The following is an 18,950-nucleotide window of genomic DNA, read 5'->3' on the forward strand; positions in this document are numbered from 1 at the left end:
ACTTCTATGCTCGCTTCGAGGCAAGTAACACTGAAACATGCTTGAGAGCATCAGCTGTTCCTGACGACTGTGTGATCACGCTCTCGGCAGCCAATGTAAGAACTTTAAACAGGTCAACATTCACAGGGCCAGACGGATTACCAGGACGTGTACTCCGAGCATGCGATGACCAACTAGCAAGTGTCTTCACTGACATTTTCAACCTCTCCCTGTCTGAGTCTGTAATACCAACATGTTTTAAGCAGACCACCATAGTCCCTGTGCCTAAGAACACTAAGGTAACCTGCCGGAATGACTACTGACCCGTAGCACCATGAAACGCTTTGAAAGGCTTGTCATGGCTCACATTAACACCATTATCCCAGAAACCCTAGTCCCACTTCAATTTGCATACCGCCCCAACAGATCCACAGATGATGCAATCTCTATTGCCCTCCACACTGCCCTTTCCCACCTGGATAAAAAGGAACACCTATTTGAGAAAGCTATTCATTGACTACTGTTCAGCGTTCAACACCATAGGGCCCTCACAGCTCATCAATAAGCTAAGGACCCTGGGACTAAACACCTCCCTCTGCAACTGGATCCTGGACTTTCTGACAGGTTTGGTAACAACACAATCCACCACGCTGATCCTCAACATGGGGGCCCCTCAGGGGTGAATGCTTAGTCTCCTCCTGTACTCCCTGTTCACTCATAACTGCACGGCCAGGCACAGCTCCAACACCATCATTAAGTTTGCTGATGACACAACAGTGGTAGGCCTGATCATCGACAATGATGAGACAGCATATAGCGAGGAGGTCAGAGACCTGACCGTGTGGTGCCAGGACAACAACCTCTCCCTCAACGTGATCAAGACAAAGGAGATGATCGTGGACTACAGGAAAAGGAGGACCGAGCACGCCCCCATTCTCATCGACGGGGCTGTATTGGAGCAGGTTGAGAGCTGCAAGTTCCTTGGTGTCCACATCACCAACAAACTAACATGGTCCAAGCACACCAAGACAGTTGTGAAGAGGGCACAACAAAACCTATTCCCCCCTCAGGAGACTGAAAAGATTTGGCATGGGCCCTCAGATCCTCAAAATGTTTTACAGCTGCACAATCGAGAGTATCCTGACTGGTTGCATCACTGCCTGGTATGGCAACTGCTCGGCCTCCGACCGCAAAGCACTACAGAGGGTAGTGCGTACGGCCCAGTACATCACCGTCGCTAATCTTCCTGCCATCCAGGACCTCTATACCAGGCGGTATCAGAGGAAGGCCCTAAAAATTGTCAAAGACTCCAACCACCCTAGTCATAGACTGTTCTCTCTGCTACTGCACGGCAAGCGGTACCGGAGAGCCGAGTCTAGGTCCAAGAGGCTTCTAAACAGCTTCCACCCCCAAGCCATAAGACTCTTGAACAGCTAATCAAATGGCTACCAAGACTATTTGCATTGCCCCCCCGCTCCAACCTTTTCTACTCTGTTATTATCTATGCGTAGTCACTTTAATAACTCTACCTACATGTACATCATTACCTCAATTACCTCAACTAACCGGTGCTCCCGCACATTGACTCTGTACCGGTAACCACTGTACATAGCCCCGCTGAATCAATGGCCAGATATCTGAATCACTGCTGAATCAATGACCAGATATCTGAATCAATGGCCAGATATCTGAATCAATGGCCAGATATCTGAATCACTGCTGAATCAATGGCCAGATATCTGAATCACTGCTGAATCAATGGCCAGATATCTGAATCATTGCTGAATCAATGACCAGATATCTGAATCACTGCTGAATCAATGACCAGATATCTGAATCACTGCTGAATCAATGGCCAGATATCTGAATCACTGCTGAATCAATGACCAGATATCTGAATCCCTGCTGAATCACAAAACTCTAAAAACACAAGCTCTCAGGAATACTAACTTTCAATTAAATGCAGTTATCATGTCTCAGGGGGTGAATTATGTAATGGGGCTTTGCCAGTCAGTGGTCTCATAAAGAACTACAATCTCCATGATGCTTTTTTGTTCTCACAAAATTGGAGAGAGAGAGAGACAGAAAGAAAGAAAGAATTTAGAGATCAATTAACACACTTGTTCCTTAGATTTAAAAAAAGAACATTACTGCAAACTCCAATCGTAAACATACAATGTATTATCTCAGAGATACCATTATATCTCCCCAGCAACATTTTAAACCCTGTGACTAAATAATATCCCAGAGACGATTCTCAGAGGTGTGTGTATGTGCTTGCTTGTGCTCGCTCACCACAGGCAAATTCAACCCAGGCTTCTCCTTCTTTAATCTCACCATGTAATGAAAGATTAGGATTATTTTTGGGTATTCAGATTAATTCCAGGATTGGGCAAGGGCCAATGTAATAAAAGCATTTGCTTGCCCTCTAATCCCCTGACCTCATCATTCTTAATCAAAAGCAGGGGGAGTTTTTCTATCTAATCCAGCATTAGATCTAGAATTAACAATCTGAATTTGGAATTCTACTTTACTGACATCAGACCTCCCCTGCTCCAATAGGATGGCCATACCTGACCACCTGACCTCCCCTGCTCCAATAGGATGGCCATACCTGACCACCTGACCTCCTCTGCTCCAATAGGATGGCCATACCTGACCACCTGACCTCCTCTGCTCCAATAGGATGGCCATACCTGACCACCTGACCTCCTCTGCTCCAATAGGATGGCCATACCTGACCACCTGACCTCCCTTGCTCCAATAGGATGGCCACACCTGACCACCTGACCTCCCCTGCTCCAATAGGATGGCCACACCTGCCCACCTGACCTCCCCTGCTCCAATAGGATGGCCACACCTGACCACCTGACCTCCCCTGCTCCAATAGGATGGCCACACCTGACCACCTGACCTCCCCTGCTCCAATAGGATGGCCACACCTGACCACCTGACCTCCCCTGCTCCAATAGGATGGCCATATCTGACCACCTGACCTCCCCTGCTCCAATAGGATGGCCACACCTGACCACCTGACCTCCCCTGCTCCAATAGGATGGCCACACCTGACCACTTGACCTCCCCTGCTCCAATAGGATGGCCACACCTGACCACCTGACCTCCCCTGCTCCAATAGGATGGCCATATCTGACCACCTGACCTCCCCTGCTCCAATAGGATGGCCACACCTACCTGGGGAACTCCACCCCTGCCAGACCTGTACAGCTAAACACATCAGTTGATGACACAGTCAGTGATGTGGCATGCAACCATTGGTTGATGCATGCAATGTCTAAGCAGGGGAACGTGAACCAAGTCTACGTCCCAAATGGCACCCTATTCCCTATATAGTGCAGTACTTTAGATCAGAGCCCTATGGCACCCTATTCCCTATATAGTGCACTACTTTAGACAGAGCCCTATGGCACCCTATTCCATATATAGTGCAGTACTTTAGACCAGAGCCCTATGGCACCCTATTCCCTATATAGTGCACTACTTTAGACAGAGCCCTATGGCACCCTATTCCCTATGTAGTGCACTACTTTAGACCAGAGCCCTATGGCACCCTATTCCCTATGTAGTGCAGTACTTTAGACCAGAGCCCTATGGCACCCTATTCCCTATATAGTGCACTACTTTAGACCAGAGCCCTATGGCACCCTATTGCCTATGTAGTGCAGTACTTTAGACCAGAGCCCTATGCCACCCTATTCCCTATATACTGCACTACTTTAGACCAGAGCCCTATGGCACCCTATTCCCTATATAGTGCCGTTGTTTTGACCAGAGCTCTATGGACCATGGTCAAAAGTAATCCACTATTTGGGACACAGACAACCTCTTCTGTTCGTGGAGACACTGATCACTGATTTGATTTACAGCTTTTTAAATGTTCAGTCTGAGACCACGACGAGTGTTCAGAACATACTGTGTTTTTCCACTGTGCTTCGTAAGAGGCAGTTGTTGATGTGTGCAGAGGGTCCCTGGTTCAAACCCAAGTAAGGGGGCGAGGAGAGAAGATGGACAGAAGACAGTGTTGCTTCCTTCCTCTCTCCTCGCCCCCTTACCTGGGCTCAAACCACGGACCCCCTGCACACACTAACAACTGCCTTCCACAAAGCATCGTTACCCAGCGCTCCACAAAATGGCGTGGCCCTTGCAGAGCAAGGGAAACAACTACTTCAAGGTCTCGGAGCGAGTGACGTCACCGATTTGAACAGCTATTAGCGTGCACACCGCTAACTAACTAGCTATTTCACATTGGTTACACTCCCCCCCCCTTTTGAGCTCCTCCTTTTCCTCAGCAACCAGGGATCCGGGTCACGGCACCAATGTAACAGTGTAGCTTCCATCCCTCTCTCCTCGCCCCTACCTGGGCTCGAACCAGGGACACCAGGGACTCCGACTGAAACGTTCTTAGCGCGCACCTCTCTAACTAGCTAGCCTTTTCACACCGGTTACACTCCCTTACTTAGTACCATTCTGTCCTGTAGGGAGGTCCACTGATTATTGGAGACCATAGTGGATGGACTGTAGGGAATGTAGGAGACATAGTGGATGGACTGTAGGAGACATAGTGGATGGACTGTAGGAGACATAGTGGATGGACTGTAGGAGACATAGTGGATGGACTGTAGGAGACATAGTGGATGGACTGTAGGAGACATAGTGGATGGACTGTAGGAGACATAGTGGATGGACTGTAGGAGACATAGTGGATGGACTGTAGGAGACATAGTGGATGGACTGTAGGAGACATAGTGGATGGACTGTAGGAGACATAGTGGATGGACTGTAGGAGACATAGTGGATGGACTGTAGGAGACATAGGGGATGGAATGTAGGAGACATAGTGGATGGACTATAGAGAATGTAGACTCCGGTAGTACAAAAATAGGGTTGGCCAAAGCCCCCATTGGGTTTTGGTCAAAAGTAGTGCACTATATAGGGAATAGGGTGCCATTTGGGACAAAACCTTTGTCACATGAAGAATCTGCTTCCATCATCACACTGGAATAACCTGTCCCTGAAGAGGATAAAAGAACATCTTTGGGTTCTCGCTCTCTCCGTCCGTCTCCCCCTCTGTCTCTCTTTCCCTCCCTCCATCTCCCCCTCTCTTTCCCCCTTTCTCCGTCCATCTCTCTCTCCCTCCATCTCCCCCTCTTTCTCTCTTTCCCCCTTTCTCCGTCCGTCTCCCCCTCTGTTTCCCCCCCTTCCTCCCTCCGTCTCCCCCTCTCTCTCTCCCCCTTTCTCCATCCATCTCCCCCTCTTTCTCTCTCTCCCTCTCTCTCTTTCCCCTTTCTCTTTCTCTTTCCCCCCCCCTCTCTCTCCCTCCGTCTCCCCCTTTCTCTCTCTGCCTTTTTCGCCCTCTCTCTAGTCCTGTTTATATTTGGTTCTAACATGCAGCCTTTGTCCTGATCTTGTCAACATTCTAATTGTGCCCACAGGGTAAATGATTAAAAGACACACTGTGATCAGAACTTATAAGTGCAAACAGACCAGATCAGGATGAAGGACGCATGTTAAAACCTGTTAGGGACAGACGTTCCGCTCACCAATATCCAATGGTAGAGCGTGGCGCGATATACAAATACCTCAAAAATGCTAAAACTTCAATTTCTCAAACATATGACTATTTTACACAATTTTAAAGACAAGACTCTCGTTAATCTAACCACATTGTCCGATTTCAAAAAGGCTTCACAGCGAAAGCAAAACATTAGATTATGTCAGGACCCTGCCAAAAATAATCACACAGCCATTTTCAAAGCAAGCATATATGTCACAAAAACCAAAACCACAGCTAAATGCAGCACTAACCTTTGATGATCTTCATCAGATGATACTCCTAGGACATTATGTTATACAATACATGCATGTTTTGTTCAATCAAGTTCATATTTATATAAAAAAAACAGCTTTTTACATTAGCATGTGATGTTCAGAACTAGCATACCCACCGCAAACTTCCGGTGAATTTATTAAATTACTCACGATAAACGTTGACAAAAAACATAACAATTATTTTAAGAATTATAGATACAGAACTCCTTTATGCAATTGCGGTGTCAGATTTTAAAATAGCTTTTCGGCGAAAGCACATTTTGCAATATTCTGAGTACATAGCCCAGCCATCATGGCTAGCTAATTTGACACCCACCAAGTTTGGGTGCCCTCACCAAACTCAGATTTACTATAAGAAAAATTGGATTACCTTTGCTGTTCTTCGTCAGAATGCACTCCCAGGACTTCTACTTCAACAACAAATGTTGTTTTGGTTCCAAATAATCCAGAGTTATATTCAAATACCTCCGTTTTGTTCGTGCGTTCAAGTCACTATCCGAAGGGTGCATTTCGTGACAAAAAAATTCAAAATATTCCATTACCGTACTTCGAAGCATGTCAAACGCTGTTTAAAATCAATTTTTATGCTATTTTTCTCGTAAAATAGCGATAATATTCCAACCGGGCGACGTTGTATTCATTCAAAGACTGAAAGAAAAACATGGAGTCGTCTCGTGGACGCGCATCTCCAGTGTCATTGTTCCCTGCCTGACCACTCACAAAAACTCCTGCTGTTTTTCGCCCAGAGACTGCAGAGACGTCATTCCACTTTCTGGCGCCTTCTGAGAGCCAATGGAAGCCTTAGAAAATGTCACGTTACAGCAGAGATGCTGTATTTTTGATAGAGATGCCACAGAAGGAGAACAAATTGTCAGATGGCACTTCCTGTATGGAATCTTCTCAGGTTTTGGCCTGCCATATGAGTTATGTTATACTCACAGACACCATTCAAACAGTTTTAGAAACTTTAGAGTGTTTTCTATCCAAATCTACTAATTATATGCATATTCTAGTTTCTGGGCAGGAGTAGTAACCAGATTAAATCGGGTACATTTTTTATCCGGCCGTGAAAATACTGCCCCCTATCCCAAACAGGTTATTAACGGCAGGTATAAACAGGGCTAGAAACACATTGTGTCTGGATATCTTACAAGTGTAGACCGATCTGGACAGTGAAACCATTTAAATAATCATTATTTCGCCCTCGAAAATCATTGACAAGTGGTGTCATTGACTGATTACATCAATATTTGTCTTACAATAAATACTATTTTGAAAGAATAGCTGTGAAATAATTTGCATAAAGGAAGGGACCAGGAAATCTGTCCACAATGCAGACACAGTGGATGGATATCAGACACATTTCTGGAAATATGGGCACAATCAGAATGTAGACAACATCAGGACAAAAGACATGTTAGCACCGGGTATAAACGGGGATTCTGTCTTTCTCGCTGCCCCTTTCTCCCTATATCTACCTCCTTTTCTCTCTTTGTCTCCCACTGTCTCTCGCTCTCTCCACCTCTCCCTCCCCCCCTTCCTCTCCCTCCCCCCTTCCTCCGTCTCCCACTCTCGCTCACCCTCTCTCTCTCTCTCGCTCTCCCTCTCCGTTTTTCTCCACCTCTCCCTCTCACCCCCTCTCGCTCTCTCTGTGTTTCTCTCCATTTCTCCCTCCACCTCTCCCTCTGTCTCCCACACACTCTCACCTCCACTCGCTCTCTCTCTCTCCCCGTTTCTCTCCACCTCTCCTTCTGTCTCCCCGTTTCTCTCTCCATGAAGACAGATGAGGGTTGTCTGATAAATAAAACTGAGAACACCACTCAAACATTACTGATCGTAGACACGACATGTTATTATTCATCTCAAATGCCACCCTATTCCCTATATAGTGTACTACCCATAAGTCTCTAGGTCAAAAGTAGTGCACTACACACACAGACCCTTAAGGAGATGAGTACACTACCAACTACCTACACCCCTACCATTAAAGGGTGGTGAATTTCGTTAGGGAGTGCTGCCATCTTCTGGTAGCTTCTGGAAGTTTCTACAGCCTGTGAAAAGTTTGGCTCACTATAGAATATAAACTCCTCATACATAGTCACTGCCACAGAGCCGCTCAGGTCCAAGCCTCTTGGGGGCCCGAAGCAAGATGTGGTCATCGATAGGTCATATCCTCCTATAGGTCATATCCTCCTACAGGTCATATCCTCCTATAGGTCATATCCTCCTATAGGTCATATCCTCCTATAGATCAGACTCTCCTACAGGTCATATCCTCCTACAGGTCATATCCTCCTATAGGTCATATCCTCCTATAGGTCATACTCTCCTATAGGTCATATCCTCCTATAGGTCATATCCTCCTATAGGTCATATCCTTCTACAGGTCATATCCTCCTATAGGTCATATCCTTCTACAGGTCATATCCTCCTATAGGTCATATCCTTCTACAGGTCATACCCTCCTATAGGTCATACCCTCCTATAGGTCATATTGGCCGTCTCTCCTTCCAGTTCTCTGCTGCCAATGACTGGAACAAACTACAAAAATCTCTGAAACTGGAAACACTTATCTCCCTCACTAGCTTTAAGCACCAGCTGTCAGAGCAGCTTACAGATCACTGCACCTGTACATAACCCATCTATAATTTAGCCCAAACAACTACATCTTCCCCTACTGTATTTATTTATTTTGCTCCTTTGCACCCCATTATTTATATTTCTACTTTGCACTTTCTTCCACTACCAATCTACCATTCCAGTGTTTTACTTGCTATATTGTATTTACTTCGCCACCATGGCCTATTTATTGACTTTACCTCCCTTATCTCACCTAATTTGCTCACATTGTATATAGACTTATTTTTCTACTGTATTATTGACTATATGTTTGTTTTACTCCATGTGTAACTCTGTGTTGTTGTATGTGTCGAACTGCTTTGCTTTATCTTGGCCAGGTCGCAATTGTAAATGAGAACTTGTTCTCAACTTGCCTACCTGGTTAAATAAAGGTGAAATAATTAAAAAAATATCCTCCTATAGGTCATATCCTCCTACAGGTCAGACCCTCCTACAGGTCAGATCCTCCTACAGGTCATATCCTCCTATAGGTCATATCCTCCTATAGGTCATATCCTCCTATAGGTCATACCCTCCTATAGGTCATATCCTCCTATAGGTCATACCCTCCTATAGGTCATATCCTCCTATAGGTCATACCCTCCTATAGGTCATATCCTCCTATAGGTCATATCCTCCTATAGGTCATATCCTCCTATAGGTCATACCCTCCTATAGGTCATATCCTCCTATAGGTCATACCCTCCTATAGGTCATATCCTCCTATAGGTCATATCCTCCTATAGGTCAGATCCTCCTATAGGTCAGATCCTCCTACAGGTCAGATCCTCCTACAGGTCAGATCCTCCTACAGGTCATATCCTCCTATAGGTCATATCCTCCTATAGGTCATATCCTCCTATAGGTCATATCCTCCTACAGGTCATATCCTCCTACAGGTCATATCCTCCTTTTGTCTTTTGGTAGGCCGTCATTATAAATAAGAATTGGTTCTTAATTGACTTGCCTAGTTAAATAAAAGTTAAATAACATGTCCATGTGTTGTAGTGTATAGACTGTAGTAATAGCAACAATGCTCTCAGCTACTCTACACATGTACAATAGGGCTTATAGTTAACTGGTAAGGTGATAAAATGCTGATTAGTAATCCTTGGGGGGGAAAAAAGTTCAATGAAACATCTATGCAGTCCGTCAGCCAGGCTTGCATTTTTTTTTGCAAGCCTTAAATGACTGAATGGCAGAATGACTGAATGACAGAACAACAGAATGACAGAACGACAGAATGACTGAATGACTGAACGACAGAATGACTGAACGACAGAATGACTGAACGACAGAATGACTGAACGGCAGAACGGAAGAGTGACTGAACAGCTGAATGACTGAATGGGAGAATGCATACAAATGATAAAAGAGGAGGACGAATTCTCCAATCTCTCCTCCTGATTTAAAAATAAATCCCGATAATGTTAGGTCAATTGAAAAAATTACATTGATTTATTCCACATCAATCATTTTAAAAAGACATACCATTCAGAGATACAAAATAAGTTTAAAAGGTGCTGTTGGTGGTTGGTTCCTCTGTTGACCCCATCGCGGCCAGTAAACACAGACAGGAGGTTCAAAGGTCACGTTTGTTTATGCTCTCGAACGCGGCCACTTTTGCCATGTTCACATGCTAGTCGGAATTAGGGGCCTCCGAGTTAAAATGAATGCAAGTTATTTACGTAGAGCTTCCTATTGGTTAACACTTGATACTTATCAATTGGGAAACTCGAGACTCATCGTTTTATAACGAGTTAGCAAGTCGGGAAATTTCAGAGTTTCCTTAGTTCCTGACTAGCACGTGACTGAGTTTCCTTAGTTCCTGACTAGCACGTGACTGAGTTTCCTAGTTCCTGACTAGCACGTGACTGAGTTTCCTAGTTCCTGACTAGCACGTGACTGAGTTTCCTAGTTCCTGACTAGCTCGTGACTGAGTTTCCTAGTTCCTGACTAGCACGTGACTGAGTTTCCTTAGTTCCTGACTAGCACGTGACTGAGTTTCCTAGTTCCTGACTAGCACGTGACTGAGTTTCCTAGTTCCCGACTAGCACGTGACTGTGGCATTACACAGTAAACACAGAGACCGGAAGTAGGTCGAGGTCAGAGGTGAAGATTAAGGAAAAAGAGATTGAGATATAGACAGAGAGAGAGAAAGAGAGAGAGAGAGAGGGACAAAGACAGAGGAAGAAAAAAAAAATGTGAGTACTGTACATTGCATTGCTATACCTGAGAAGGCACTCTCTCCATGAGATGTGTTTGGTATGTTTTCGGAGCGTACCAGAATTTTCCTGAATTTAAAATAGTATTGTCCCCCAGTTCATCAGAGTTTGACCGGATGAGAGGAAGTATCATGTTTCCGGAATCCTTCAGAGTTCTAGAACACGCGGTCGGTCCAGCGTTTAACATAACCGTCTCCTGAGATAAATGTAGCCAGTCTTCTGACGGCTACTGAACGATCATACACTCTGATCAATGACCACAGGTTAACCACAGCTGACTTTAACTTAACCAAAAAGTTCACCTGAAGTTGACTAAAAGTAGTTACCCTTGGCTTTGTGTGCTATTGAACATGTCCAGAGGAAAATCCAGCGGAATGCCTTTCAAAGTTCTTGGAAAAACACGGCATACAATTCTGATTAACTTCTCAACAAAGGAATGCTCATTTATAACAAAAATAAGGTACGATTACAAAACATTAAAATTAGCAGTTGGAGGTGTGAAGCAGTCAAAGAAGACACAGGAGAAATATAACTTTTGTAGTAATTACATTCTTCATGCGCAACGAATATTCATATTCATTAAGTTGCATAGGTTGTTGTGATTGTATTGTCATGTGGTCTTATTTCACACAGGTTACGTCCCAACTATAAAACTCCTTTCTCCCAAAGTGTGCACTTGTTCACTTCCCTTCGTGGATTTGAAAGGAAAAGACTGGTGTCATGAATCGATAGAATGTTCGCCTCGATAATCTAGATGACATCAGTATAGTTCTGCTTCTAATTTCCGACATATTGTTGGCTATTCGTCTATGGTATAGCCTACATGCAACTTCTCTTCTGTCATAACCTGTAGCCCTAGACTAAATATAGCACTTCTCATGTGTGTATATACAGCACCAGTCAAAAGTTTAGACACACCTAATCATTCAAGAGTTTTTCATTCTTTTTTACTATGTTCTACATTGTAGAATAATAGTGAAGACATCAACTATGAAATAACACATATGGAATCATGTAGTAACCAAAAAAAGTGTTAAACAAATGAATATATATTTGAGATTCTTCAAAGTAGCCACCCTTTGCCTTGATGACAGCTTTGTACACTCTTGGAATTCTCTCATCTGGAATGCTTTTCCAACAGTCTTGAAGGAGTTCCCACATATGCTGAGCACTTGTTGCTTTTCCTTCGCTCTGTGGTCCAACTCATCCCAAACCATCTCAATTGGGTTGAGTTCGGGTGATTGTGGAGGCCAGGTCATCTGATGCAGCACTCCATCACTCTCCTTCTTGGTCAAATAGCCCTTACACAGCCTGGAGGTGTGTTGGGTCATTGTCCAGTTGAAAAACAGATTAAAGTCCCACTAAGCACAAACCAGATGGGATGGTGTATCGCTGCAGAATGCTGTGGTAGCCATGCTGGTTAAGTGTACCTTGAATTCTAAATAAATCACAGAGTGTCATCAGCAAAGCACCCCCACACCATCACACCTCCTCCTCCATGCTTCACGGTGGGAACCACACATGCAGAGATCATCCGTTCACCTACTCTGTCTCGCAAAGACACGGCGGTTGTAACCAAAAACCTCATATTTGGACTCATCAGACCAAAGGACAGATTTCCACCGGTCTAATGTACATTGCTCATGTTTCTTGGCCCAAGCAAGTCTCTTCTTATTATTGGTGTCCTTTAGTAGTGGTTTCTTTGCAGCAATTCGACCATGAAGGTCTGATTCCCGCAGTCTCCTCTGAACAGTTGATGTTGAGATGTGTCTGTTACTTGAACTCTGTAAATCATTTATTTGGCCTGCAATTTCTGAGGCTGGTAGCTCTAAATAACTTATCCTCTGCAGCAGAGGTAACTCTGGGTCTTCCTTTCCTGTGGCGGTCCTCATGAGAGACAGTTTCATCATAACGCTTGATGGTTTTTGCGACTGCACTCGAAGAAACTTTCAAAGTTCTTGAAATGTTCCAGATTGACTGACCTTCATGTCTTAAAGTAAGGATGGACTGTCGTTTCTCTTTGCTTATTTGAGCTGTTCTTGCCATAATATGGACTTGATCTTTTACCAAATAGGGCTATCTTCTGTAAACCACCCCTACCTTGTCACAACACAAATGATTGGCTCAAACACATTAAGGAAAGAAATTCCACAAACTAACTTTTACCAAGGCCCACCTGATAATTTAAATGCATTCCAGGTGACTTCCTCAAAGCTGGTTGAGAGAATACCAAGAGTGTTCAAAGCTGTCATCAAGGCAAAGGGTGGCTACTTTGAAGAATCTAAAATATATTTTGATTTCTTTAACACTTTTTTGGTTACTACATGATTCCATATGTTATTTCATAGTTCTGATGTCTTCACTATTATTCTACAATGTAGAAAATAGACAAAATAAAGAAAAACCCTTGAATGAGTATGTGTGTCCAAACTGGTACTGTATATATATATACACACACACACACACACACACACACACACACACACACACACACACACACACACACACACACACACACACACACACACACACACACACACACACACACACACACACACACACACACACACACACACAGTTTATCTCTGGTGGTAGATTTCAGTTCATCTTGCATGCATATTTTAATGTGGTTGAAATACTGTCAGCTTGTATGTAACCGTGTCAATCGCGGGAAAATACTTTCCTGCTTCCTTCATCCCTGCTCAGTGCCTACACCAATCTGATGCTTTAGTGAGTAACTGAGTGCACCTCTGAGGAAGGAGAGATTATTGGAACACAACCACAGTGTCTTTGCCTGTAGAAGAAAGTCTATGAAATGGTGATGATGATGATGATGATGAAGGTGTCCAGACTCACACTCATCCATGGGCAGGGCATCAGTCACCTGATCACATCTATATACCTGAGGGCTTGTTTAATCACCTGAGAGCTCCTCCCCTGTGGGTGTGTCCCTGGAGCAGCTGGCCGAGGGCTCCGAAGGTTTCCTGACAGGTATCTGAGGCTAGGCCTGAGGAGGAGCAGGCCTAGAGAGAGGCCTTGGATTGTAGTAGTTCTCCTAGCCCAGGGGAGGTTGGGTCTGTAGGGGAGATGAGAGCAGAGAGCGGGCAGTCTGGGGAGGTGTACTTGGCTAGGACCTGGAGTTGTTCTGGTCTCAGGGCGGCCTCGCTGCAGACCCTCTGACAAAGAGCGGACACACTGTGCCAAGTATTCAGCTTCATCTGGTTCAGATGGCTCCTCTCTGATATCAGCTGGTTCTTCTCTGTCCTCTGGGAGACACACACACAGAGACACCATGCAGAAATCACAAACACGAAGACATTACACAAACACAGACACACACAAACAGAGAGACACACAGACAGAGAGAGAGAGACAAACAGAGTGAAAGACAGACAGCGAGACAGACAGACAGCGAGACAGACACAGACAGACAGACAGTGAGACAGACAGTGAGACAGACAGACAGACAGACAGACAGACAGACAGTGAGACAGACAGACAGACAGACAGACAGACAGACAGACAGACAGACAGACAGACAGACAGACAGACAGTGAGACAGACAGACAGACAGACAGACAGACAGACAGGCAGACAGGCAGACAGACAGACAGACAGACAGACAGACAGACAGACAGACAGACAGACAGACAGACAGACAGACAGACAGACAGACAAAGAGAGAGAGAGAGAGAGAGAGAGAGAGAGAGACAGACAGACAGACAGACAGACAGACAGACAGACAGACAGACAGACAGACAGACAGACAGACAGACAGACAGACAGACAGACAGACAGACAGACAGACAGACAGACAGACAGACAGACAGACAGACAGACAGACAGACAGACAGACAGACAGACAGACAGACAGATAAAGAGAGTAATACATCTCATTCTATTCATAACACTCTCTGCTGAATGTTCCAAATCAGTAACAGTACTATAGATGTTTGTAGAGGAGTGTTTCTGCACTACACACCTGATTCCACTAATCAGTAGTTTGACGAATACAATGATTATTGGAGGCAGCTGTGAAGTGCTGGAGAATAAAAAAATAAAAAACTACTCTTCTTAGGAAGTCATTTTTAGGAAGTCATTTCCACCTTACCAGTTTGTCTATCTCACACTCCAGATTGTGTATACAGTCCAGCTTCCTCTTGCGACAGCGTTGCGCTGCGATGCGGTTCTTACTCCTGCGTCGGACGTCGTGGACGAAGTCCAGCTGTTCTCTGGTCAGAGTCTGGTGCCTCAACATCAGCTGAAAGTCATTCCTGCTCAACGCCACGATACGACCCACAGGGAACGGGAGCTGCACCTTGAAAACATGGGGCACGGGATCAGACATTTTACATTTTAGTCATTTAACAGACGCTCTTATCCAGAATGACTTACAATCAGTACATTCATCTCCAGATAGCTAGGTGGACCAGTCATAGTCAGTACATTCATCTCCAGATAGCTAGGTGGACCAGTCATAGTCAGTACATTCATCTCCAGATAGCTAGGTGGACCAGTCATAGTCAGTACATTCATCTCCAGATAGCTAGGTGGACCAGTCATAGTCAGTACATTCATCTCCAGATAGCTAGGTGGACCAGTCATAGTCAGTCCATTCATCTCCAGATAGCTAGGTGGACCAGTCATAGTCAGTAAATTAACCTCCAGATAGCTAGGTGGACCAGTCATAGTCAGTCCATTCATCTCCAGATGGCTAGGTGGACCAGTCATAGTCAGTCCATTCATCTCCAGATAGCTAGGTGGACCAGTCATAGGTCAGTACATTAATCTCCAGATAGCTAGGTGGACCAGTCATAGTCAGTACATTCATCTCCAGATAGCTAGGTGGACCAGTCATAGTCAGTCCATTCATCTCCAGATAGCTAGGTGGACCAGTCATAGTCAGTCCATTCATTTCCAGATAGCTAGGTGGACCAGTCATAGTCAGTCCATTCATCTCCAGATAGCTAGGTGGACCAGTCATAGTCAGTACATTCATCTCCAGATAGCTAGGTGGACCAGTCATAGTCAGTCCATTCATCTCCAGATAGCTAGGTGGACCAGTCATAGTCAGTAAATTAATCTCCAGATAGCTAGGTGGACCAGTCATAGTCAGTAAATTAATCTCCAGATAGCTAGGTGGACCAGTCATAGTCAGTCCATTCATCTCCAGATAGCTAGGTGGACCAGTCATAGTCAGTACATTCATCTCCAGATAGCTAGGTGGACCAGTCATAGTCAGTCCATTCATCTCCAGATAGCTAGGTGGACCAGTCATAGTCAGTCCATTCATTTCCAGATAGCTAGGTGGACCAGTCATAGTCAGTCCATTCATCTCCAGATAGCTAGGTGGACCAGTCATAGTCAGTACATTCATCTCCAGATAGCTAGGTGGACCAGTCATAGTCAGTCCATTCATCTCCAGATAGCTAGGTGGACCAGTCATAGTCAGTCCATTCATCTCCAGATGGCTAGGTGGACCAGTCATAGTCAGTCCATTCATCTCCAGATAGCTAGGTGGACCAGTCATAGGTCAGTACATTAATCTCCAGATAGCTAGGTGGACCAGTCATAGTCAGTACATTCATCTCCAGATAGCTAGGTGGACCAGTCATAGTCAGTCCATTCATCTCCAGATAGCTAGGTGGACCAGTCATAGTCAGTCCATTCATTTCCAGATAGCTAGGTGGACCAGTCATAGTCAGTCCATTCATCTCCAGATAGCTAGGTGGACCAGTCATAGTCAGTACATTCATCTCCAGATAGCTAGGTGGACCAGTCATAGTCAGTCCATTCATCTCCAGATAGCTAGGTGGACCAGTCATAGTCAGTAAATTAATCTCCAGATAGCTAGGTGGACCAGTCATAGTCAGTAAATTAATCTCCAGATAGCTAGGTGGACCAGTCATAGTCAGTCCATTCATCTCCAGATAGCTAGGTGGACCAGTCATAGTCAGTCCATTCATCTCCAGATAGCTAGGTGGACCAGTCATAGTCAGTAAATTAATCTCCAGATAGCTAGATGGACCAGTCATAGTCAGTCCATTCATCTCCAGATAGCTAGGTGGACCAGTCATAGTCAGTAAATTCATCTCCAGATAGCTACGTGGACCAGTCATAGTCAGTCCATTAATCTCCAGATAGCTAGGTGGACCAGTCATAGTCAGTCCTTTCATCTCCAGATAGCTAGGTGGACCAGTCATAGTCAGTAAATTAATCTCCAGATAGCTAGGTGGACCAGTCATAGTCAGTCCATTCATCTCCAGATAGCTAGGTGGACCAGTCATAGTCAGTCCATTCATCTACAGATAGCTAGGTGGACCAGTCATAGTCAGTCCATTCATCTCCAGATAGCTAGGTGGACCAGTCATAGTCAGTACATTCATCTCCAGATAGCTAGGTGGACCAGTCATAGTCAGTCCATTTTTCCTCAATAAAGAAGTTAGCAGCAAAGTTAGAGCCAGTAGGAAAGACAACATAACAGTATGTATGTTTTAAACGTACAGAGAGATTTTACTTTTTGGTTAATAAGACAAACCCAAATATATGCATACCTGTCTCCTTATAATGGTCACACCAGAGGTTTTCTCTGGTCTTATTAAAGCAGGACAACCCAGGGTGACAGCCCTGTGCATGCTTTTGTTCCAGCCCTGCTCTAACACACCTGGTCCAGATGAGAAGTAGAATCAGTTCTGTTAGAGCAGGGCTGGAACAAAAGCATGCACTATGCACACTCAGTAGCTCTCGCCCTGTTCAGCCACGTCCTAGTCGCTCCCCGTCTTCCTCTAGTTCAGCCCAGTCCTAGTCTCTCCCTGTGTTCCTCTAGTTCAGCCCAGTCCTAGTCTCTCCCTGTCTCCCTCTAGTTCAGCCACGTCCTAGTCGCTCCCCGTCTTCCTCTAGTTCAGCCCAGTCCTAGTCTCTCCCTGTGTTCCTCTAGTTCAGCCCAGTCCTAGTCTCTCCCTGTCTTCCTCTAGTTCAGCCACGTCCTAGTCGCTCCCCGTCTTCCTCTAGTTCAGCCCAGTCCTAGTCTCTCCCTGTGTTCCTCTAGTTCAGCCCAGTCCTCTCCCTGTCTCCCTCTAGTTCAGCCCAGTCCTAGTCTCTCCCTGTCTCCCTCTAGTTCAGCCCAGTCCTAGTCTCTCCCTGTCTTCCTCTAGTTCAGCCCAGTCCTAGTCTCTCCCTGTGTCCCTCTAGTTCAGCCCAGTCCTAGTCTCTCCCTGTGTCCCTCTAGTTCAGCCCAGTCCTAGTCTCTCCCCGTCTTCCTCTAGTTCAGCCCAGTCCTAGTCTCTCCCTGTGTCGCTCTAGTTCAGCCCAGTCCTAGTCTCTCCCTGTCTCCCTCTAGTTCAGCCCAGTCCTAGTCTCTCCCTGTCTTCCTCTAGTTCAGCCCAGTCCTAGTCTCTCCCTGTCTTCCTCTAGTTCAGCCCAGTCCTCTCCCTGTGTCCCTCTAGTTCAGCCCAGTCCTAGTCTCTCCCTGTCTCCCTCTAGTTCAGCCCAGTCCTAGTCTCTCCCCGTCTTCCTCTAGTTCAGCCCAGTCCTAGTCTCTCCCTGTCTTCCTCTAGTTCAGCCCAGTCCTAGTCTCTCCCTGTCTTCCTCTAGTTCAGCCCAGTCCTCTCCCTGTCTTCCTCTAGTTCAGCCCAGTCCTAGTCTCTCCCTGTCTTCCTCTAGTTCAGCCCAGTCCTAGTCTCTCCCTGTCTTCCTCTAGTTCAGCCCAGTCCTCTCCCTGTGTCCCTCTAGTTCAGCCCAGTCCTAGTCTCTCCCTGTCTTCCTCTAGTTCAGCCCAGTCCTAGTCTCTCCCTGTCTTCCTCTAGTTCAGCCCAGTCCTAGTCTCTCCCTGTCTTCCTCTAGTTCAGCCCAGTCCTCTCCCTGTCTTCCTCTAGTTCAGCCCAGTCCTAGTCTCTCCCTGTCTTCCTCTAGTTCAGCCCAGTCCTCTCCCTGTGTCCCTCTAGTTCAGCCCAGTCCTAGTCTCTCCCTGTCTTCCTCTAGTTCAGCCCAGTCCTAGTCTCTCCCTGTCTTCCTCTAGTTCAGCCCAGTCCTAGTCTCTCCCTGTCTTCCTCTAGTTCAGCCCAGTCCTAGTCTCTCCCTGTCTCCCTCTAGTTCAGCCCAGTCCTAGTCTCTCCCTGTCTCCCTCTAGTTCAGCCCAGTCCTAGTCTCTCCCCGTCTCCCTCTAGTTCAGCCCAGTCCTAGTCTCTCCCTGTCTTCCTCTAGTTCAGCCCAGTCCTAGTCTCTCCCTGTCTTCCTCTAGTTCAGCCCAGTCCTAGTCTCTCCCTGTGTCCCTCTAGTTCA

General features: G+C 45.7%; 1 protein-coding gene across 2 annotated transcripts in view; it reads right to left on the minus strand.

Annotated features, from left to right (window-relative positions):
* Positions 1-13,159: 13,159 nt before the first annotated feature.
* Positions 13,160-18,950, minus strand: part of LOC106596432 (transcription regulator protein BACH1) — a 44,879-nt gene continuing 39,088 nt past the window's right edge. For both annotated transcript variants that reach the window (XM_045690251.1, XM_045690250.1), the window contains 2 exons: positions 14,782-14,988; positions 13,160-13,936 (listed from right to left, as the gene is read on the minus strand). In XM_045690251.1, the coding sequence (XP_045546207.1) occupies positions 13,694-13,936; positions 14,782-14,988 (450 nt within the window). In that variant the 3' untranslated portion in view covers positions 13,160-13,693. The remainder of the gene's footprint in view (positions 13,937-14,781; positions 14,989-18,950) is intronic.

The sequence above is a fragment of the Salmo salar genome, chromosome ssa11, assembly GCF_905237065.1.
Source record: "Salmo salar chromosome ssa11, Ssal_v3.1, whole genome shotgun sequence".
In the NCBI taxonomy this organism is placed as follows: Eukaryota; Metazoa; Chordata; class Actinopteri; order Salmoniformes; family Salmonidae; genus Salmo; species Salmo salar.